This window comes from Amphiura filiformis, chromosome 1 (assembly GCF_039555335.1).
Source record: "Amphiura filiformis chromosome 1, Afil_fr2py, whole genome shotgun sequence".
Lineage (NCBI taxonomy): Eukaryota > Metazoa > Echinodermata > Ophiuroidea > Amphilepidida > Amphiuridae > Amphiura > Amphiura filiformis.
Window position 1 is genome coordinate 10,691,784 of NC_092628.1, and position 24,573 is coordinate 10,716,356.

Here is a 24,573-nt window from a genome sequence, read left to right on the forward strand (position 1 = left end):
TTCAGACAAGTTTTGAACTACATTGTAATGCAGTGCAAAAATGGTGTGTTGAATAAAAGTGAATCCAAAATGTTTTGATCTGAAACATGATTAAACATCAAAATGTGAAAATCATGCGCAAATAAATTCACTGAATGACTAAAATGAGTACAAACATGCCTAGCTCTCACCAAATGGTGTTTTTCCGGGGATTGGTATGACTGCCTTACCTTTTGAACAACAAGGGGTGCATGAAGATAACTTCTGACTTGACCTTTAACCTTTTATAAAATAGTCAAAGTTGACCCTCTGAACCCATACTTTACCTTCAAACCCATCTCTGCAGTCACAGACAAATCCTCCATCCATAACATTACACTGTGAATCATTGATACATGGATCTGGATTGCATGCATCGGGTGTTGTTTGCCTCACGACTCTTGTGGTATGCAGCGGATGAGTAGGGAGCTGTGTGCCCGGTGGCCCTGATGGCACCAAAGATGAGGGTTGTTGCACTGGTTCCGTACGAGTTCTTGGGGTAGTTGATAGTTTTGTGGTTAAAACAGGTGGTGGTGGGTTTGTAGTCCTATTTGGTATGGACTCTGTAGTCCTACTTGGTGTGGACTCTGTAGTCCTACTTGGCGTGGACTCTGTAGTCCTACTTAAAGGGGACTCTGTAGTTCTTTGGACTGTTGTGATAAACATTTCAACTGTAGTTGAACGAGGAGTTGAAGCAGGCCCAGTTGGCATCTCTGTAATATAAATGACTTGCTCGCAATTATCACCGGTAAAAGGCGATGGACATTTACAAGTGTAGTAGGCAACGGAGGTGTTATCTGCTGGTTCTGACACACAGGTCCCACCATTTTGGCATATAGCATCTGGTTCATCACATGCAACTGGAAGAAGAATGATATTAGATGATGTGATATTATATATATGTTTATCTCTCAGGAATCATGCTATGTATTTGGCCCTCAAACACAAATTTCTGAAATGATTTGTCTCAAATACAGTTGAAAACAGGAATTAAAGGAAGGTGAATCGATATATTTGGAAAATCATATTCTTTAAAACTGATGTATAACACAAAGTATTGTCCTTTTCACGCATTCATGCAAGAAGGACATATGTTTCATGTAAATGTGACTAATTCTTTATGGAATTTATACACCATGCATGAGAGGTATATTTAATTGCGCATTTCGGGTACAATCGCGCATTTTAGGTCCAACCGCGATTTTTAAAATTTGCCCAGAATAACCATTTTTCAAGTACTCATTTTCCAAAAACCTGAAGTTTTCACTAAAATCAAAGAATCCATAATGATCTGTAACGCAATCCAAAAAAAGTATAGAAAATATGCTGTCACAAAAATCTGCAAGAAAATCTAGAAGAAAAACAGTAAATTGGCGCATTTTTGCGGATTTTCAAAAACTGGCGCACGCATTTCACTTTAAAAAATAGCGCATTTTCCCTAGATGCTTAGGTATATTGAGTCATCAAAATGCAGGGAAGAACAGCGGTTCATTTTTTACACGCTTTTGGATAAAGATTTAGGGTTAGGTTTAGGGCTTAGGGTTAGGATTAGGCTTATGCACCTGTCAGACTTTCCTGCCGCTTGCCACTGCTGCAAGCGGCATGATGTAACCAATGACAACCATTATTATGTTTTGATGGATCCAAGTTGTGATAATATTGGATCCAAAACATAATAATGATAAAATTGGATGCTTTACGCCCAATATTTATTGGTCTCGCTATAAGTTGTAAAATATTGGCCTCTAATACCTCTCCTCCAATATTTTAAAACTCATAGCTCGACCAATAAATATGGGCTCAACGATCAATTTTATATCAATGACAAGCCTTGATTGTGTCCGTTTATCTGCAATGCGTGTCGGCAAGCAGTATGGTAGTATGAAACCAGCATTAGGGTTTAGGGTTAGGGTTTAGGATTAAGGTTTAAATAAAAGAAACAAGCTAGAATCTCCCGAGTGGAAGAGATGGATTTCAGCCTCTTACACACTATTGAAATTTCGCTCCTATACCTTTGCATTGGGAAGAACCGAGGTTTAAAGTGAATTGTATGTGATGTTATACAGCTGGTTACTGAACTGGCTTGTCGAGTAAGAGCCATCTAATTCTGCGTGCACTCTACCCTATCTCATATCATTATCAGCTTTAAAATCGAGTCGCTGCTCACAAGAAGACTTTCTCCAAAAGTTTTAAAGGAACTCTTTCTGTTTGAGGATGGCCCTTGCTGATATGGCACAATCACTGCCATATCTTGGAATCTCTAATCTAAGGCCTTATAATTGTTACTGAAATGTTAACAATCAATCATGGGTTTTAAGTAAGGATATGTTAGTTCTGATTTTAGTTATCATGCAGTACTTGTTTTACTATGTACCTATAAGTGGCACTTCCCTGATTTCAGAGCTGTTCAAGGGCCAACAAAATTGGACACCTGTTGTAAACCATGCCTCTCAAAGGCTCTCATGCCCATACGCACCTAAATGGAATTGATCAGATTATCCATCTATAGAGCACTTACCAGCACCATCTACACATGTAGAGTCGCTTTCATCAGAGTCATCATCACAATCTGAAAAGCCATCGCATACCCAAAATGATGGGATACACGCTCCACTCCTGCAGGCCATGAATACCAAACCAATACCAGTGGGACAATTTTGTCCTGAAAACAAGTAAAAAAAGAAAAAAAAAACAATCATTGGCAATATGAATTTTATCACAGACAAGGGATTTCTCCAATATAAGAAAGGCACTGATACATGTATGAAATTGGGCAAGTAAAGAATAAAACAACAATAAAAGGGCCAACTAGAAAAAAGAAAAGTGAAAAAATATAATGGCCCAAATTACTTTTTTTATCAAGACTAAATTAGTTATAAAAGTGCATATTGCTTGAACTTAATGCACAATTTCTTTGACAGAATAAATATATTATAGGGAGATTCAGTTTAATTGCCATCCCCTCTTGGCCAAATTAAGCTGTATTTCACAAAACTACTTTGTTTATGGCACCAAAATCGAAACTAATTATCCTCTGTTTTTATAATATAAAACATCCAAAAAGTACAAAAAAGGACTTGATACAATGTAGGTACTGCGAAATATGTGCAATTTCGACTGCCTTTTACCACATTGTCTGATTTCCGACTCCTTCATTCCCTTTTTAGGGCCCTTCCTAGAAAGTTGCATCCCCAGCTATCATGGGCCTGCCATTTGTTAAGGTGGTACTACACCCCTTGATAAATTTGTGACTATTTTTGCATTTTTCTCAAAAAATGGTAGCAAAGGTTATCCAGTTACTACACTGGAATTTCAGTGGCTCAAGACAAGCGGTACTTTATTTATGATAAGAAAAGAGGTACCACTGGAAAGTACCTCATTTCTTAACATATATATATAATTAACCACTTGTCTAGAATCACTGAAATTTCAGTGAAGTAATTGGATTCCTTGCCCCTATAACATGTATAATATACATAACTTTTGTTACTAGTGTGTAGTTATTTTTTGAGAAAAATGCAAAATTGGTCACATAATTTATCAGGGGGTGTAGTACCACCTTAACAACATATAAATTAGTCCCAAACAAAAATGTTTGGTAGAATCATAACCGGTGCGATCTTACCTTTCCGATGTTGATTAAGATACTTCTTGCATCGATCACGAGAAGAGGAAAAAACCAATAGTCATTTTGTCCCACATAAATGAATAAATAACAAAAACCCCGATCCCCGGTGGACTCACCCAAAAGGTGACGTCACACCATATGATCGCCCTTATCCGACTTGGGATCCCCTACCGGACCAAACTTGTAGGGGGTGGCGGGGTCGGGATAATCAACATCGAAAGGTAAGATCGCACCGGTTATGAGTCTACCAAACATTTTTGTTTGGGACTAGACTCAGTACACCGGTCGATCTTACCGTTTCCGATGTTGATTAAGATACTTCTTGCATCAACATCTGAAAGATCGATCTAGCAAGTAACCGACGGATGGAGGTACAAGATTGGTCAGCATCTGATCAGGGATCGGGGCGGTAAGCGATGGTTTTCAGCGAGGTCAGAAAATATTTTCCCCAGCGGTCGGGAAACAAAAAGACCACGCGATCACAGACATAAACCTCCTTACTTAATAAGTTTGGTGGTTAAGAATAGCGACACTGGTTCTTACCATGCTGAGTATTCTGTATAGTCTGAAAACCTGGTACCCGTACACCACCGTATTATGATCGCCGAACAATGTCGGTAAACCTCCGCCCGTCTCTGATTACTAACGTAAGCGGAAGTATCGTAGAGAAAGGCGAAGGTGGCTTCGGGACACCGCCTGCTAGATCTCCTCAAGGGACAACCGAGCGGTATACCCAAGATGATGAGATAGCTCGTGTCGAGTGGGTCGTGGGACGCGAAACCCGCGATCCCCGGACCCCACCAACACCTGGACCAGCCATTGCGACAGCGGCTGGACCGAAAACTCTGTAAGGGTGATGAATGCGGTCGTGAGTCCCTCGCAAGGCTTGTGTTCGGAAGAAATAGTGCTGCAGCGCCTTATCGGACACCCCAGCCTATCTTTGGCTTCAGCGAACCTTGCCCAACCCTGGGGATTGGAGAGGGCGAATGTCGGTATGCACCGCGCCCGTTCAGTAATCACGAGAACAGGGCCCGAAACAGTGTCGCTCCAGTGTTTGTGAACACGGAAGCTAACCTCGAGACCGTGTGCAACTCAGCACCGCCGTCCGAAGCCAACGCCAAACCGGAAAGCCATCTTGAGAGTTACGTATTTAAGCGCCGCTTTTGGCGGAAGGTCAAAAGGGTGACCCTTAAGGTAATCTAAGACTGTGTTGGGATCCCTTAGGAGGATCACTTTCCTTTTTGGTAGACACTCGTTGAACATACCGTCGAGGCGTAGACTAATAAGGTAACCATCGGCTATGATAGTCGACCCGTCTCGAAACCTCGGTGAATGGAGAGGACAGCTGACTTATAGCTGGCCCCAGTGGCCCGCTGAAGTCTTGCTTGGAACTTTTCTGTCAGAAACTCCGGAACTAGCAGCACAGAGGCTCTAGCGGGAGAGCTATTTGTCTCATTGCACCAAGCGTAGTATGGAGCCAGACTCTGGCTATACGTACGGAGGTAGACTTCCGTCTAGCCCGGCGATGAGAAAAACAGCTTCTGATGAAAAGTATCCCTCCGCTGTGTGTGCCCTGGTAAGGGCCATGCAGCTAACTGCAGGTGCTCTAGTGATAGACTGGGTACCTCCGCTCCGGGCATCCGGAGTAGATCTGGTACCTCGGGGAGTGCCAGCGGCCTTGCCGCTAGCAGAATGACAATGCAGTCTTCCCACCCGATCTTGGCCACCACCCTCATGAGTAGTGAGATCGGAGGGACTGCATAAGCTGTCGTCCCTCCCCAGTCTATGGACAGAGCGTCCACGGTGAATGCTTGGGGGTCCGCGACCCTTGAGCAGTACACCGGCAGTGGATGATTGCGATGAGATGCGAACAGATCTTTCGAGGGGTGGTATATCCCCTTGAAGATCGTCTGAGCGACCTGCGAACAAGGACCATTCTGCTGGTCCCGACACCCTTCCTCGTGACAGATTGTGCGCGAGGATGCTGGTGACGCCAGCGATGTGTATCGCTCTCATCGTAATCTGCCTGAACTTGCACCACCCTATCAGGTGTCGTGCATGCAGGCTCAATCGTGGTGGCCGGAGTCCCCTTGTCTGTTGGGGTAGGCTACCACGGTTGTGCTATCCGTCAGGACAACGGTATGTGATTCCACGATCACCTCCTCGTAGCGAGGAGGTTGATGTGAAACTCTGTCTCTATGGCCCCATAGGCCGAGGCGGAGTCTCCGTGGATGTGGACCCCCAGCCCCGTTTTGGCGCTATGGTTGTCACTACGTGACATACCGGAGTGCAGGAAACCTGACACCCTGGGTCAAATTGGGCTGATGGGTCCACCACCAGAGTTCTCTCGCGCGATCTCCGACAAGCGGAACCGCGAGGGATATTGGTGACGACTGGGCCTGCAAGCAGGCTAGAAGGTGTAGTTGGGTAAGCCCTAAGCGTAGAAAGCGGCAGTACAGTACGAGGTCTACCATACTGGCCATTAGGCCTACCACCTTCATCCATGCCACAGCGGGTTTTGCCGAGACTCGGCCAAGAGTCAGGCACACCGCACCATGTTAAATCACCCGCTCGGGTGAGAGCACGCGAACCCCTCCGTGAGGGTGATCCGGGCCCCTACAAATAGTGGTGTCTGCGTCGGGACCACGCTGGACTTTTTGAGCTGATCAAAAATCCAGGGTCCCGCACCCACGGACTATCAACCCCATGAGACCCGTAGTCTTCAGTGGAGTGCGTCCGTATATGAGCCAACGTCCAGGTAGCAACTGATGTTGACACCCCTGTGCTTCAGGTACGCTGCCACCGCTCTGACCCAGAGTGTTAAACACCCTGGGAGAGATGGACAGGCCGGATGGCCGGTATCAAAACTGGTAATTTTGATCCTGTACCTAGAAGCGCAGATGCCTCCGATCTTGAGAGGCGATTGGCATATGCAGATAGGCGTCCGAGAGATCTAGCGATGCTGTTCCCACGCCCCTGATGGGGCAGGCTAGCACCGGCGAGAGTCCCCATTCTGAACCTTTTTGGGCCTGAAGAGCGTGTTCACCAGCCTGCGGTTCGGATGGGGCTCCCGTCGCCAGTCTTCCTTGGAGCCAATGGCTCCAAGATCACCAGTAGAACGGGGGTAGACCGGGACAATCGCCCGCTTCGTGAGAAGCTGTGTGATCCCTGTCAGTAGTGCCCGGCGCTGGGGCCGTCTGGACGGTACTACTGTGGACCTCTGAAATGTGCAGGCGAATGTGGGGAGACTGGGTTGCCAGTCTGTAACCCCCACTCACCACTGACCATACCCAGGCGCTCAGAGAGATGGTTTCCCACCTCTGGGTGAAAGCCATAAGCGGTCGTCCACTGGGAGCTGCCCCTGTGGAAAAGCCGCTGAGCCCACCAGGACTGCTCTGCCTAGCTTCCCTTGGAAGAGCGCTTGCTCGTCTTCGGGGCTTGCCAGCTGATCCTGTGCTACCCTTGCGCCTCCCAGAAATGGGTGCTGCAGAGGTAGTGGGCTCGGGTACTGTTGGTGGTGCACGGCCTGCTGAAGTCGGAGCTCCTACCCATGGTAAGGGCAGTTTCCGACCTCTTCAGAGTGCTCCCGTTGGTAGCTTATTTGCACGGTCCTCCACCGCAGCGCAGAAGCATCCACAGAGAAAAAGGACCCTGCCTTTCCATCGCGTTGAGCGATTGGAGTGGCAGCCCCTCCCGCGCTGAGTGGACACCCTATGGGCTAGGCCCATGGAGCTCTCGTTGAGGCTAGCTGTTAGCACCGCTAATAGGCTCACCTCGCGGAAGAGCTCAGATGTTGTCTGGCGTGATAAACGCTTGGCGACATCTGGGTCCCTCTCGGATCCCCTCAGGTAGGTCCCGTGGTCCTCCCGCGTTACGCAGAGAAGCGTGCAAACGCAGCGGCGTCATAGCTCTACTGAGCTCGACAGCCCTACGATATCTACCCGTGAGGTGTGCCGGGAATGAGAGTGCAGGCGTCCCCAGTGAGGAAGCAGCAGCTGAGCATCCTACTGAAAGGATCCCCTGGTCCTCCTCCATGGACTCCCCCTTAGGGGGTGTCCGGAGGAAGATCAGTGCTGTTGCTCCCCTCGCGGGGCAGCGGGGGAAGGAGACTGTAGTGATGTCACTACCGGTCTCAGCTTCCGACTCCTTTCCCTCGCCCACAGTATCCGTATCGTGCTCCGATGATGTCGGTAACTGAGGACGGGCATCTGAAAGCGGGTAAGAAGGCATAACCACTGTGTGGCTCGCCGACTACCTGCCAGCAGAAGAGGGGTACTCCCGCAAGACCCTGAGGTATCCGCCATGGCACCACTGGGTCCGCATGCTCTCGCAGCCGTCGTCCTGGCGCTAGCAGCACGGGGCCTACCCTGATCAAGATCTGGGTTAGCTCCATGCCGGCTGGCCTGGTCAACAGCTGATGTTGGTACTGCGTGGGCCATCGCTGGCGACACTTGCCACGGTGCTGGGCCGTGGAAGAAACACCCTGCGGCGGGTACCACGGGCATACCCAGCCGGCAGCTGACCCTGAAAGGATCCGCCACCAGGGTAACCCCATGGTACTGCAGTACCAGCACCGCCTCCCCCTTGTTGCCACAGAGACTGTGGCGACTAAAGCGAGTGCTGCGGTACCGGTGCGGTATCAGCGTGGGTACCCGTGAGGGTTCCCAACTGTGGACCGCTGTACCCTCGCCACACTGCGTTCCCTGTTTGGGGGATCAAGCTGTGTGCTGGCGTGGTACCGGCGCGGTACTAGCGTAGGTGCCCGTGAGGGCTCCGGCTGTGCACCACTGTACCCATGCCTCACTGCGTTCCCCGGGGATCAAGCCGTGTGTATGGGTACCCTTCTACCGGCTGTCCCTTGGCTAGAGGGAGCTTGCCTAGTACCACGGGTAGCTGGCGTGCATACCCCGATCAATCACCTCGCCACCTGAATAGGCAGCGTCAATCAATGGAGCTATGCCCTGTTGATTTGACAGTGATCGATCAAGAGAGGGTAATTGACCCATGACGGTAATGGATCACCCACGCTCCGCTGGCTCTCGAGGACATAAGTGGGTTGTTGATCAGCTAGGCTGTTCAAGCTACTTACTGTACCCTCTAGAGCTTCGCCCAAAGGTCGCTGTGTGTGGCGGACCACTCACGGCAGCTATGGGCGGGTGCATAGCGGCTACCACTGAAGTCAAGCCGTGGCTCGTCTTTGTAGCTGCCACCGAATGCACCTGGGTCGCTGTCCCGTGAGAGACTGCAGAGCCCAACCCCTGAATAATCGCCAGCCAGTCCCTGTGGACAGCCAGCAGCTATTCTAGGGCCCAGGGTATCACTCGGCGGTCCCGCCATGGGCGCTGCCGTGTGACAACCCCAGTTGGTTCTGCTAAGACTACACCCACAGCGTTAGCAGCGGTATCGTCTCTGCTGAACCCATGCATGCTAGGGTTCAACCCAGGCAAGCCCGGGTACCCTTGCATGCTGCCCGTCGCTGGCTACTACTGTGGCTGTTTGAGCCTGTAGATATGCCTGCAACAGGCGGGTGTCCTCCTGCTAAAAACCCGTGAGGATTTTCGCTAGAGGACTGGTATCCTCCTGCTACAAACCCGCTAGGGTTTTAAGCTGGTGGTTACCGCTCTGCTGCCTGCTACTTTGCTCCGGCGTATAGTCAGTGCTTTTCGCTGGCTGCTGAGCCTTTGGACAGCGCTAGCAGTCCCGAAGGAACCGCCTGCTTGTCCGGGACGGAGCCCCTTAAGCAGACCTGCCATGACCCATAGGGGCTGTCACAGCAGAATCTACCGTGTCGACTGGTATCCTCCTGCTGCAAAACCCGCTAGGGTTTTCGCTGGTGGTTACCGCTCTGCTGCCTGCTACTTTGCTCCGGCGTATAGTCAGTGCTTTCGCTGGCTGCTGAGCCTTTGGACCGCTTAGCAGTCCCGAAGGAACCGCCTGCTTGTCCGGGGACGGAGCCCCCTTAAGCAGACCGCCATGACCCATAGGGGCTGTCACAGCAGAATCCACCGTGTCGACCTTACCAGTGCCCTTGGTAGATTTCTTCTTCGCCTTATGGCGATGGCGGAGCCTATCCAAATCGTCAAGCTGGAACTCGGAGAGTCCTAAGCAAAAGAAAGACATCTAGAAGATCGGGAGCACTCCCTGTGGGCGAAACAGAGCGGGTGTGGGTCCCGCTCCGTCACCAGGGAAGGGCAAGCCCGACAGGGCCGAGGCGAAGCGAGGAGAAAAGGGAGGGGGCACTACCCCCCAACACGCGACTCAAGCCCAGTAAGCAAACCTGAGCACGGAGGCTGGTCGCTAACGTTAGTGGTAAAGTAAGGACTGGCTAACTTTATTACTAAAATGTCAGGCAGGTCCCTACCAATCCCCACCGTATGAATATCTGATTAACTCGTCTTTATTGGACGGTAATGAAGACATAACGATAGAGTAATCACCCTAACATAGCAACAATAACCTACCGTACATGAAATACAATGTGTATGTACAAACATCTATTGTAACTTACAGGCTGCAATGGTTGTTTACGTGGGAAACAAAATGAATGGCGTCAGCGGCGGCCATTTTGAATTGCTCGTGTCCCGTATACAAGCGGAGGCGCGATATGTAGCTAAGTTTTGGATCGTTTTTTGTCACTTTTTCGTCAGAAAATGCCGTCAAAACTATCCTCAGCCGAACAATACCGGTTTGGTTTTACCTAAGGTGTGAAACTACAACCGTATATCTCGCCTTGGTCGAGAAATTGATACACAGTGCTATGAACAATCGATAGGCACGTCTGTGTCAGTCGGAGACCAAGGAGGATAAAGGCGATCATATGGTGTGGCGTCACCTTTTGGGTGAGTCCACCGGGGATCGGGGGTTTTGTTATTTATTCATTTATGTGGGACAAAATGACTATTGGTTTTTCCGCATCTCGGGATCGATGCAAGAAGTATCTTAATCAACATCGGAAGCGGTAAGATCGACCGGTGTACTGAGTCTATCCTTTTTGTTGGATTTGGACCCCACCAAACACACATGCTTGCCTCCTACAAAAATTCCAGCTATGTCACACATGATAGCTTAACATCCCCTTCGGACTCCCCCCCCCCCCCAAAAAAAAAGTTGCAACCCCTAGCTATCATGGACATACCATTTGTTATAACTTGTCCTTTTTGGTAGATTTGGACCACATCCCAGTCCCACCCAGGCTTGCCTCCTGGCAAAAATGCCTGTTACATTTGTACGTCACTGGGCCCACATTATAGCCTAACATTCAGCAGGCCAGCAGTGATTTTCAGAGCTTTGGGCCAAAGGTCCATATTATCATGATTCAGTGGGCCAGCTTTGATTTTCAGAGGCTTTGGGCCCCTTTTTATCATGGTTATTCCTTATTCACCATTCAGTGGGCCGGCAGTGATTTTCAGAGGCTTTGGGCCCAAGGTCCATATATCATGATTATTCGTCATTCTTTATTCACCATTCAGTGGGCCAGCAGTGATTTTCAGAGGCTTTGGGCCCAAGGTTATTCCTTGTAGAATGACTTTTGAATGCACTGGATACAAAAGACTCTATTTGTATATAGAAGTAATGATGCAACAGGATTTTTGAATGTATTGCCCTGCACTGTATTAAGTAGGCTGCACTCATCATCTGCCATGTTGGTATGTGTGCAATCATACATTGAATACAATATTATGCTCTCTTTTCAAAGACAATAATTGTACAGGTGAAACGTACATGGACTCTGCTTATAATGTGTGCAATGCAGAGTTACAACATAGGTCTACTGCAGGGCAAAACATTCAAAAAATTGTTTTCACCTATCGTTATGTTTAAAACCCTAACCATACTAAACAAAAAAAAACACAATTCACAAAACATAGGCACAGGCAGGTATCCCATGTGATGCGATTGCGTCATCATGCAAACAGTCATATGGTCGCAGAAAGCTTGGCCGGGCAAGCTACACCCTGTGGCAAGGTAGACCTGTGCACGTGTCTGGCACCCGAGAAAAAAAGTTTTCTCTTCTTCTTCTTTCTTTCTTCCCACTCGCCATAAAGCAGCGAGGGCATTAGGGTTAATCCTGTTATATCACAACTTCTACAGCAAATACCCAAATCTGGAGAATGTGCTCTACAGCGATCACAGCGCCTTACAGATACTAAATTGTGGTCATAAAGGGTACATAACACAAAATAGCTTCCCATAGACTTAAAAAGCAAAATAGGGGTCACGTTTTAGGCCATATTAAGTCGAGTTACAAAATTCTGCATAACATATATTTGAAAATGACACAACATTTTAGGTCTACTTTTTGAGAAAATTAGCGTTACGGTATATATAAAAAGCCAGATTTTCCTGTGTTCACAACCGACTGCTAACCGCGTTTTGACCTCGTGTGTTCATGCGCACATAATCGTAAACATCACTCAAATGTTTGTGTTTTCTTTTCAAATTTGCTGATCACATTCACAAGTTCTAGTAAACCATGATTTTCAACACTAACATTGTTAACCCTAACACTTAACCCTGCTTTTTGCTATCGGAAGTTAAAGAAGATACAAAAAAAGGAGAGAAGATGAACAAAGAAGTCACTTGGCACCCCGGGATTTGAACCTTTGACCCCCCGCATGCCAACCACACGATCACAGACTTGTAGCCACACGGGTTATCGCTGCCCGGGCAGCAATTCCGTGAGCATATCACTTAGGGTGATTGCGCCATCGCAGACCCTGGGATTCACGCATGCGCTTAATTTTTCATCGTGGTTTTTTGTGGTATTTTTGGGTGTTAGGGTTAAGGAATGCTTTAAGGGGACTCGGTCTTTTGTGCGTAATTATAGAGGGCCAGGGGATTCACTCTATCATTAAAAAAATTATTTGAAGAAGTTAAAGAGCCCTAAGAATAATTCACGCCAGACACAATTTCTTTATATGACAAAAATTAATTTTTGTAATCGATCAAAAAAAAAGCGTTTTATATCAATTTTAAATTTAGCCTGAATCGGTAAATATGGTACCTCTACGCCTTTTTTTAGGTCAAGGCTGTTTTTACCATTATGCAGCGAACCATTGTTGAAGCTATTTCACATACATGTACAAAACATACTAGTGAAAGAATGAGGCCATATACTGTTGAAATATCTTTTGTTGATTTGAATGATAATGTCATGCATTAAGTAAATTTTAAGGTCAAATTCCTAAAACCAAAACAAAACATTGCGACGCGAGATATTTCCCGACTTACATAATTTCATCATCACATCAGTGTCTTTATTATTTGTTTGAAACCTTTCCCCAAGCGTTCGTGCTATTTATGCATAAAGCGGCTCATCTATCTTTACAAAAGCGCGTCTTTTTAGTAAACAAAAGGCTAAAGATGGCATTATGAGATTTATCATTTATCATTACACTCCTCCACTCAACTGCCACCGTGGCCAAGCGGTAAAGCGCTAGACGCGTAATCAAAGGAAGTTCCGAATCGCTGGTTCGAATCCCAACGAAGCCTGTGGAAACTTTTTGTTCTTCAAAATTCATGATCGCATTCCGAAATGAGTCACTTGTCGGTAAATCATGTACCGTATCCTTAATCTGGAAAAATATATCTTATCTAACCCTAACACTTAACCCTGCTTTTTGATATCGGAAGTTAAAGAAGATACGAAAAAGGAGAGAAGATGAACAAAGAAGTCACTTGGCCCCGGGATTCGAACCTCTGACCCCCCGCATGTCAACCACACGATCACGGACCGGTAGCTACACAGGTTATCACTGCCGGGGCAGCAATTCCGTGAGCATATAACACTTAGGGTGATTGCGCCATCGCAGACCCTGGGATTCACGCATGCGCTTAATTTGTCATCATGGTTTTTTGTGGTATTTTTGGGTGTTAGGGTTAATATTGTACAGATTTTGCACAATTTTGATGCAAAGTTGGGACTATAGGCGTGATAAACTTTTACGGAAACCGCTTCATAGGTGGATTTAGTGGTATGAACCCTAAATGACATCGGTTTCATTCATATTACCATATATTTGGCGCTTAATTAATGGGAATTAGTGCCTCTATAGAATCTGTGTAAGCACCCATTTTCAATGCACATGTATGCACAACTAAATACTATCAAATGTCAACACCATCTGATTCTAGTTGTTCCACTGATGAAAAAATAAATAAATAAATAAATAAATAAATAAATAAATAAATAAATAAATAAATAAATAAATAAATAAATAAATAAATAAATAAATAAATAAATAAATAAATAAGGCATTTACAACTTAGCTACATTTTGCAGAAAACCCCATAGAAATTGAACATTTACTAGTTCCAAAGATATGAACAGTTGCAGTGTTTCCAAAACAACAGACCTCAAAAGAAATTATTTCCTTTGTTTAGCTGTATCTGAAAATCAATACTTCCGACTTATAACTGATTTTGCTTGATCTCATCACACTTATAAATTATAAACAATAAATAAACAAACAAATAAATGCACAAATAAATTACATATTATTTAAAATAAATAAATAGTTTTGGTATAAAATTAAGGGCTGGGGTATGAACGTTTGGACAGTATTTATTTTGGGACACTAGAGCACATCAGACATATCGAATTGCATTCTGACGAAGAATGTCATTCTGATATCAAATATTTTTGATTTTGTGAAATTCGCAATTTAATACACATTTTATGGCAAATCAATCCAAAACACACAAAAAAACAATTGACCGTCGGCTTTTCCTCCCTGCTACATACACTTTAAGAATATATCATTAGATGTATATAATTTACTTCGAGGACTGTTATATATCAAAAATTTGAAAAATATCAAATTTTTATAATTTATCATAAAATTTGTATTACATTGTGATTTTCAAAAAATGAAAATTATTTGCTATCAGAAAGACATGCTTCGTATTCAGAATGCAATTCGAGCTGAGGTGCTCTCATGTCCCACAAAAAATACTGTCGAAACGCAATTAACGCTCATTTTAGATCCGGCCCATTTCACGGTTAGGCGCCACTTTTTGATTTTCAACATATCTGGCCTGGTGTGCAAAAAATGATGGGGTTACAGAATTGACTGTTGGTGATTTTTCATTGTCTCTGTATGGCCTACCTCCACTAGCTTAATCGGCCTTTCTGCTTTTACCTTTCAGGGCGCACAGGGGTAAGAAGTGGTCAAAAACCACATTTTACTATCAACCTGGAAACAGACATTTATTTTCCAATGCTGCCACTTTTAACTATGTTGAGCCTACCAGCTGCTTTTGTTGTTTTTATGTAGTGAACAAGTTGCACTATACAGCCATACATGAACAAAGTAGTAGTTGTCAGTTAAACTAGCATGAGAACCATTTAAATTTCTGAATTCGGATGTGACATTTTCCGTTCACATCTATGTACCTTATTCAATGTGGAATAGATCAACTAATACTTTACATGAATGGCAAACTAGTGTGTTTTAGTAAAGTTCAGAGTCTTGTTACTATTTGTTGAACAAATTACACTTGTTGCTCTTAATATGTAGATACAGCGATATTTTGAATTTTTGCCAACAAATTCTGTTCACAGTTTTGTCACATCCGATTAATTTTCCAAATAGTATAATTTATTAAACAAATAAGTGGCAGAATTTTTTCTCCTTGATTTTTAAAAATCTCCTGCTATGAGCTATCTAATGACACCATTTAATGAAAACTCCTTCATCAACCCCGGGGGGGGCACTCCAACTTTGGAGGTGACGCGTATGTAGGGCTGTTAAGACCCCCTTTTTCAGCATCGCTGTCACCCAAAGACCCCATATTTTTTTACGAACACATGCTCGCTCCAGCTCTGTCACCGAAGACCCCTATTTTTCCATTTGATCTGTCACCCAAAGACCCTTACAAGTTCAATTTGAACAGCAACTTTCATTTATCACTGATATTGTTACTTATTTTGAAAAAAAAAAGAAATTTGAAGCCATTTAGAACAAGAAATTTGAGTTTCGAGGTTTTTGTGGTGCTGTTTTGGTTCTCATCCAAAGATAACATAAAAAAAAAAGGTCATGTTCTCACCCAATGACCCCATATTTTTTACATTTTGCTCTCACCGAATGCCAAAATCATGCTCTCACCCAATGACCCCATATTTTTTACATGTTACTCTCACCGAATGCCCCTTAGTGCGAAAGCGCCAGCCCTACACCTATATCCATTTCAAATTGAAGTGCCCCCCCCGGGTCATCAACTTAGCTTACAGATGTCATTTCAAAGTTTCCGTTCACATGTGTCACATCCATGGTACCTGTCACATCCAAAATAGTTTCTTCAAAGAACTAAGACAGGAATCGGACTAGGATGCCAGTTTGAAGTTATTTAATTACAGGTTTGTGGGGGATCAAAAGGCACAACAAATCTTTAATTCAGTATGCCTTCTTTAATTGTGACAGGGGACTCAAAAAGCTTCAATTTCCGTTCACATGTCACATCCTCAAAATTAGTAGTTTTTAGGTTAAAATACTCAAACAACATGATATTTACTACTTTCTAAAATAGGTTTATTATTTCATACATGTCATATATGATTATTTCATAGCTTTGTCGTTGTCTTTAGGGGACAGTTTTGTATACAATTTACAGAAGCGGATGTGACATTTTCAATTGTGAACGGAATATTTCAGTAAATTATAAACATTTTGCTTGTCAAAAATATAAAGGGTCAGGAAAAACATTTTAGCATTGCTCAATTCAATAGAATCTCACAAAATATATATGTTAGAAGTGCTTAAAGCTTATATTTTTGACAAGCAAACTGTTTGTAATAATGAAATATTCTGTTCACAATTGAAAATGTCACATCCGCTTCTATAAATTGTAAACAATGTTTTAAAATGAACACTAACACAGGTTGATATGTTTCAGTATATCCCATTTAATTTACTGGGGGGTGTGAAAACTTGTTGAAGCATTATTTTCTGAAATATATTCTGCTTTACAGTGTGTGGTTTCCGTTCACATTGACATCAGTCACATCCAAAATTGCACAAACATCAGAATCTTGAATTTGACCTGTGTTTTCAAACTGGCTGATATTATTTGTGAACATTACCCATATTATGACCTTCAAAGCTGTGGAATATCAGAGCCATTCCTTGATTATTAAAATTGTTGAGTAAACCTTTTCATGTCAATTTCCTTTTTTACCACAAAATTACATTTAAGTGGCCATAAATTTGTCAATACACAACAAAAGTTGCCCAAATTTGGTCAGAGAGAGAGCCTATGACACACTTGTTTATTTTAAATATCTATTATATATGTATTGGACAGTCAAAGTATAAATATTCACTACTCAATATTTATCCAATTTGTTAAAAAATTACATAACATGAGATAATAAATCATAATTTTCTTCAAGAAGTAGAGAGTGAAAACTTGTTGAAGCATTATTTTCTGAAATATATTCTGCTTTACAGTGTGTGGTTTCCGTTCACATTGACATCAGTCACATCCAAAATTGCACAAACATCAGAATCTTGAATTTGACCTGTGTTTTCAAACTGGCTGATATTATTTGTGAACATTACCCATATTATGACCTTCAAAGCTGTGGAATATCAGAGCCATTCCTTGATTATTAAAATTGTTGAGTAAACCTTTTCATGTCAATTTCCCTTTTTTACCACAAAAATTACATTTAAGTGGCCATAAATTTGTCAATACACAACAAAAGTTGCCCAAATTTGGTCAGAAGAGAGCCTATGACACACTTGTTTATTTTAAATATCTATTATATATGTATTGGACAGTCAAAGTATAAATATTCACTACTCAATATTTATCCAATTTGTTAAAAAATTACATAACATGAGATAATAAATCATAATTTTCTTCAAGAAGTAGAGAGATTTAAGCTGGGAAATGAATTAATCCATTTTGAAAATTTTGAGTTTTTTTCACCAAAAGTGGCACCTAACCGTGAAATGGGCCATCCCTTAATTTCAAAGTGAAATATAATCATTTCACTTCACATTGTTGTACACAATAATCTATAGGATGCTTACACAATTAGAATCCATTTTTAATATCAATACATTTTCAGTATTATTACAATTCCTACCTACCCACTCAATGCAAAATACCCCTCACAATAGCCCCCCCCCCTCCTCCCCTCCTGTGGAACAAATCCTAATAAGCTGCTAATGAATGTTTAGAAGGTTCTTGCTTTTAATGGAGAATAATTACAAGAATCCATTCCTAGGTAATTGCTTAAGGGCTGGGGTATGAGCGTTTGGACAGTATTTATTGTGGGACATTAGAGCACATCAGACATATCGAATTGCATTCTGAATACGAAGAATATCATTCTGATATCAAATAATTTTGATTTTTTGAAATTCCCAATTTAATACACATTTTATGGCAAATCATTAAAAATTGATATTTTTGATATTTAACAGTACTTGAAGTAAACTTTATAAATCTGACGATTTATACTTAAAGTGTATGTAGGTGGGATGAAAAGCCGACGATCAATTGAAAATTTTGACCTTTCGTATTGAAGATATGGTGTTTTTTTCCCAAAACACCAAAAAAATTAGGTCTTTTGGGAAAAAAATCCATATCTTCAATATGAAAGGTCAAAATTTTCAATTGACCGTCGACTTTGCCTCCCTGCTACATACACTTTAAGAATATATCATTAGATTTATATAATTTACTTCGAGGACTGTTATATATCAAAAATGTGAAAAATATCAAATTTTTATAATTTGTCATAAAATTTGTATTATATTGTGATTTTCAAAAATGAAAATTATTTGATATCAGAAAAGACATGCTTCGTATTCAGAATGCAACCGATAGGTCTGAGGTGCTCTCATGTCCCACAAAAAATACTGTCGAAACATAATAAACGCTCATTTTAGATCCCTTAATTTCATGATAAATAATGAGAAAATAATGATCTGTAAACGATATCTGGGTGTTGTCTGCATTGTACTGTTAGGCGTGCCTGCACGATGCCACAGGTCATGAGTAATACTAGTAAAGCCTAATCAATAATTGAGTCCTTGATAATAATAGTTAATGCATTAGCATAATAATCAATTTCTGGGTGTATATAAATTGTAATAGTTCACAATTCATTCAACACACACATGTTCATCATCAGGGTTGCCAAACCCGCGATTTCGTAGCCCAATTGGGCGATTTTTGAAGATTTTTCCCGCGACTTCTGACAATTTCCTGTCCCATAGAAACCAATGGTTAAGAAAAAAATTGGGCGACTTTTAAACATGGGCTCCCGCGACTTCTGATAGTTTCCTGCCCCATAGAAACCAATGGTAAAGAGAAAAATTGGGCGACTTTTCGATTATTTGACCCGCGATTCGGGCTGAAATCTTTTGGCAACCCTGTTCATCATATCCTATGTTCATATGGTGTCGGTATATTTGGTATTATTTCAAAATCCATTCATACTTAATCATATTACAAAAATTAAATATGTAAATGCAATTAAAATATATATTTTGGGTGTTTTGCTAAATGGATTAAAAGTGCAATTGATTCTCTGTTCACCTTGTGTTCAAAATTGGTAGAGACTAAGAGTCAAAATAATTATTGTGAAATAATTTAGAATTCAAATATTTCAGATATTTTTTACAGTTGCATAAAAATTTGTAATATAGTTTACCCCAAACATGAAAACCATTGAAACTACATGTATTGCAAAAAACAAAATCATTAGGCCTATTTATTGTGCAACATAATTTACTCTTTAAAGCTGTAAATTGCATTTGATAAAGGCTTTGGATCATTTTTCTTCTTTTTTTTTTAGATTGAAGTTATTTTTCTATTATATTATTTGGGGGGGTTTGGGGGGGAAATGGGACCTGGCCTACTTACAGGGTCGGTCGGGTTACGCCAACCAAACAATTTTTTTAGGCCTTAGAGAAAGAACCTGTACATAGATTTTTCTCAAAATTTCTTCTGGATGAACACAAACACAGATGTGGATAGAAACAATGTACAACTATGTGTAGTATTTGTTTTTCATCGTACAGTACCATGTTATTTCTCAGCATGATATTGCTCTGGCAACTTTGTTGAGCATTGTTATAGTTCGGAATAGAAAAATGGGAAATCAATACAGAATTTTAATTAAATTAAACTTGTGTCACACATTTTTATAATAAGACGTACATAGCAAAGGTCAATGAAAATCCGCTTCTATTGCTACAGTACTGATCCATTCAAAATATTTTAGTAAAAATATGACACTATTGCTGGAATGCTGCATTATCGACATCAGAAGATAAACTAGAAGTCAGGGCTGTTACTAGAAGGGGGATGTGTGTACTGTAGTGTAGAGTGACCCCCTCCCCCCTTCAAAGATTTTGTCTGCAAACTGTAGTGCTGTCAGTAAAATCATGCAATTGCAATAAACGTAAAAATGCGTTGTATTGCAATAGCAATTTCCAGTTCGATTTTAAACAACTTTACTTTTACTACCTGTGTTCTAGAATGACTTGTTACCTAGACAACACAGTAAATTAGGTCAATGCTAATTGAGTACTGTTGCTGATGACCCACACGTTTTTCCAGGTACATTTAAGTAGTTCTTATAAAATTTTCTATCTGTTCAATCCAGGGCCGAATTAAAATGGTGGCACCGCACCAATGGATTTTGTATCAGGCCAGTGAGATGATATTGATATCAGACAAGACTTTATATAATTCAAATAAGTGGATGACATTTGGGATATTTTTTGGTTTACACATAATTATGTAATTTATATTTTTATTTTCTAATTTTTCATCAATCTATTCTTGTGAATTGGGTACGGTGATTGTACTTTAGTGCACTGTCTGGACAGCTGTGAGTACAATGTATACACTATATGAGAGGATTTGCGAACATGCCACACTTGACATTTTATGGCTGCACTTACGGAATGGTGAATTTGAAAACTATAGGCCTACCAAGCAACCTAATACAAATAATCAACAACAACAACAACAACAACAACAACAACAACAACAACAACAACAACAACAACAACAACAACAACAACAACAATCTATTCTAGCCCTTGCATCAGTGCATGGGATGAATTTCCATTTTCTTATCCAGTGTCGTAACTAGGGGGCAAGGGAAGGGGAGGGCAATGTGCCCCGGTGGCGCTACCATTAGGGGGCGCCAAATCGGCCTCACGTCAAAAATATGGAACCGATGCCATTCCCACACCCCTGCGTCTAAGATATTCTCGGGTGGGGGTAGGGGAGCACCCGGGGCAAGAAACAAAATTGGCACCCCTACTAGGGGTGCCAATTTTGTTTCTTGCCCCGGGTGCTACCAACCATATGCCACTGTTCGTATCTCTCGACTCAAAGGCCAAGAGCAAAACTGAGCTACCGTATATATATCATACAAATTCAGCCTGTTACTGTTAGTGTGTATTGTGTTGGCATTTGGGATTACATGTAGGGGAGAGCGGGGAGTGTTTTTTCGCCCTAGGGGCAGGTTCGCCCACCCCTTGTTTCTCAGCACTACGGCTATCTGGGATTTTGGTGATGGCAAAATTAGGTGACATAGGTCATTATAAACTTCTCATATTAGCTACGCGACATATATGGACGTGTTCATCGAACTGCAGCCAAAACCAAACAAACACCAAAACGCAATTTTTTCTTGCATTTTATAATGTTGTATTATCTACAGATGTGTATTGGGAACATATTGGATAATAATTTGGATTTGGATTTAATCATTTTAATGCACTTATAAATTCCTTATTCGATTTGTATTTTGCATACCCTGAAGAAAATACAAATATGTGCACATGGGGCACGTTCGCCCTATTGAGGATGGGGCATGTTAGCCCTATATCTTCCCAGGCGGACTTACCCCCAAACTGGGGCGGACCTGCCCCATCAGCGTATTTTGCAAAATATTTATAATAACCATTAAACAAGGTAAAACTACTAAAAAGCATGTTTTAAAAGTTATGTGGTATCAGTATACTCATACCACCGTTTATGTCCTAATCCATAATTTCCCCGAAGTTGTAAACATGATACGTTTAAGCTCACTTTGGACCCTACATTTTATCCTGACCCGACCCCTCCAACAAATTTATTGACTCCCCAGAAGAGAATGAATGCCCTGTATATACTCTTGCTAAATGTTTGCATTTAATATGTTATTGTTATGCAATGTTTAAACCTTTTTTTTGTGTGATTAGGGTGAACTTACCCCACCATATGGGCGAACCTACCCCAATATATATGGCGCAAGTTCGCCATTTTGCAAAATTTTTTTGTTTGCTATTGTAAAGCCTATAGTTCTGAGATTGTGGTCGTATATAGCCAAGACATAGGGCTTTCACATGGGCTAATCAGGTCACCCCTAAACTTAAAATTGACATCGCTAGGCAGGCTGGTCGGAAAAATATAGGGCGAACACTCCCCACTCTCACCTATATCAGACACTCAACACACACTTTAAGTCTTTTGACCAATTTAGACACTCTGTCCCCTCCAGGCCCGTTACTACTAGGTCTAGTGGGGTGGCGAGGGAAGTGGATGCCCCCCCCCCCCTAGTGGCGTAGCCAGGAGTTTTAAATTGGGGGGGCAAGTTTTAGACACAAACCGACAAGTAATATTGACAATTCGGCGTGGCGGCAAGCGAGCTGCGGGTGTGGTCCAGGGGCCGCCTAGGGCCCTGAGTGAGATCAGGGCAAAGCCCTGGTAGGGAATCCAGGGCGAAGCCCCGAAGCTCTGAGGTTTTAGCGTTGTGGAGGGCCATTTTTGATGCATGTTTTTACCTTAATATATAGTATTTTGTTAAGTTAAAATTGAGTGAAAATCACTAGAGAAGGTAAGGAAATAATGTTTTAACCCCGATTTTAACACGTTTTAAAGAGAAAGGTTGCTATTTAATATAGTGTTTGAAAGTTTGAAATAATTTACGTAGGTTACACAGTGCGCCGGTGTGCCTATAATACCATACAAATAGGTAATGTTGAATCAAATTTTCACATTACTGACACTTTTAGTCGGACCCAAGTTCATATGACCGACGATGCAGATGCATGATTTGCCGACCGGCCCTCCGGCCGGCACTTATAGACCACTCAAAATGAACCGACGGTCCCGTCTGAACCGACGGAATGGCATATAGGGGGGCAATTGCCCCTTGCTCCCCCCCTCTAGCTACGCCACTGCCCCCCCAATCGCTAAAGGCTTCCTTTTTGACCCAAAGTCCTATTTGTGAGCCCGTTTGCAAGCTAGCAAGTAAAAAAATAACGATTTTGTATGCCTTTTTGGTGAGCCCACTTTTTCAAATTCTGCCGCCCCAGTCCACTTTTTCAAAATCAGCCCCCCCCCCCTCAAAAAAAAAAATCCTGGTTACAGGCCTGGTTCCCTCTTTTTAGAAATCCAGGATCCGCCGCTGATCCAAAACCAAGTCAAGTACACTCAACACGTCTCAGCTCAACATGGACTGGCAATGACTGTTGATGGATAGATTTAATTTTTTTAAGTTCAGTTGAAAATGAAATGATTGAAATTTGAATGAAGAATGTCTCTGGCAGTCTCACTCTGGCATAACAATGCTGAATATACATACCTTTTACAGTTGGAATACACGGCAGTGTCACCAGCAGTAGAAACGACCACTGAATCATTGATACCACCATTCCAGCCATCTTCAATGCTTTTAATTTTGGCTTCTCGTTGTCTTGGTGCAACGACGCCGTTCACTGGGTAACCTTACCCCCGGAAGCTCTGCAGTAAATCATCGGCACATTCCCCGTCTCCAACTCGGTGTTTGGCGTCATATTAATTTCATCTCCGACATGTTTACTAGTAATGAAAACCACACAATGTTTGAAATATATCAATTCCTATAGACTAAACAATGATTCGAGTTGTGTTTCACGTTACAGACTGTTCACAATAATTGTTTGTAGATCTGTAAATTTCACAGTTTTCAAAGGACGTGCCACTACAGTTTGTCATGCAGCTGTTATGCATGGAGACTCTTTTACAGTTCGATAAACAGTAGCAACTTTCACTGTTTTCTATGTATGATACGTATGGAAAATCACACTAGCGTCGCAGTATGGTGCGGGAAGAGTTTTTATTTATACAAATGGTATGGCTTGCCAATTATCTCAAAACATCCATGAAGGCGCTGATGATGATTATGCCCGCTCCCCCATTCAACACAAAGGTTGGTAACAATGAGAGTTACCGTAAAATGGGGTAACTTTGGGCACTTTTCAGGCTTTTTAAACCACTGCTTCCAAACAAAACCAATTATATTTCTAATTATCTCTTTTTTATGACATTTAGTTATAGGGTTCCCTTAGGCCTACACCTTGAAGTTGAAAAAGATTTTTTAATAATTTTGTAAGGGTAGGCCTACCCTAGGGGTTACAAATAGCCTGACCAAAGTTACCCCGCATTTGGGGCAACTTTGGTCAGAGTAGGCCTATTACATTCCATGAAGAAAAAAATCAAAAAAACGTTGATCTTCTCTGCCTAAGCTTCTGTAGCCTATAGGCCTATGGACAAGTTGTTGTTTTTCGTGACATTTGACCCCTTGCAAAATTAATCAAGCACACATCCTTGCTCACAAATATCGATTTTTATTTTCTCTGAAAAAAATGTAACAAAATTCTCATTTATAATAAAAAAAATTTTCCCGTAAATTTCAAGGAAATTGGACATGAGCGACTATATTTATTCTTCAAAATATATTTCTTAACAAATTGACACCCAATATGACTAAAAAGAATATTGCTGTACGAAAATATGATCATTTAAAAAAATATATTTGTCCGACCAAAGTTACCCCGCTGACCGAAGTTACCCCATTTTACGGTACCAAATAGCGCGGAAAAGGGGTGATTAGGCCTACCAGTTTTTTTTACCAGTAGCGAGGACCG

The 24,573-nt window shown here is 42.3% G+C and overlaps 1 protein-coding gene across 1 annotated transcript in view; it reads right to left on the reverse strand.

Annotated features, from left to right (window-relative positions):
• LOC140155398 (uncharacterized) overlaps window positions 1–23,642 on the reverse strand; it is a 117,368-nt gene extending 93,726 nt beyond the window's left edge. The window contains 3 exon segments of the mRNA XM_072178233.1: window positions 306–878; window positions 2,537–2,680; window positions 23,250–23,642. Coding sequence (XP_072034334.1) covers window positions 306–878; window positions 2,537–2,680; window positions 23,250–23,328 — 796 coding nt within the window. The 5' untranslated portion in view covers window positions 23,329–23,642.
• Window positions 23,643–24,573: the final 931 nt, after the last annotated feature.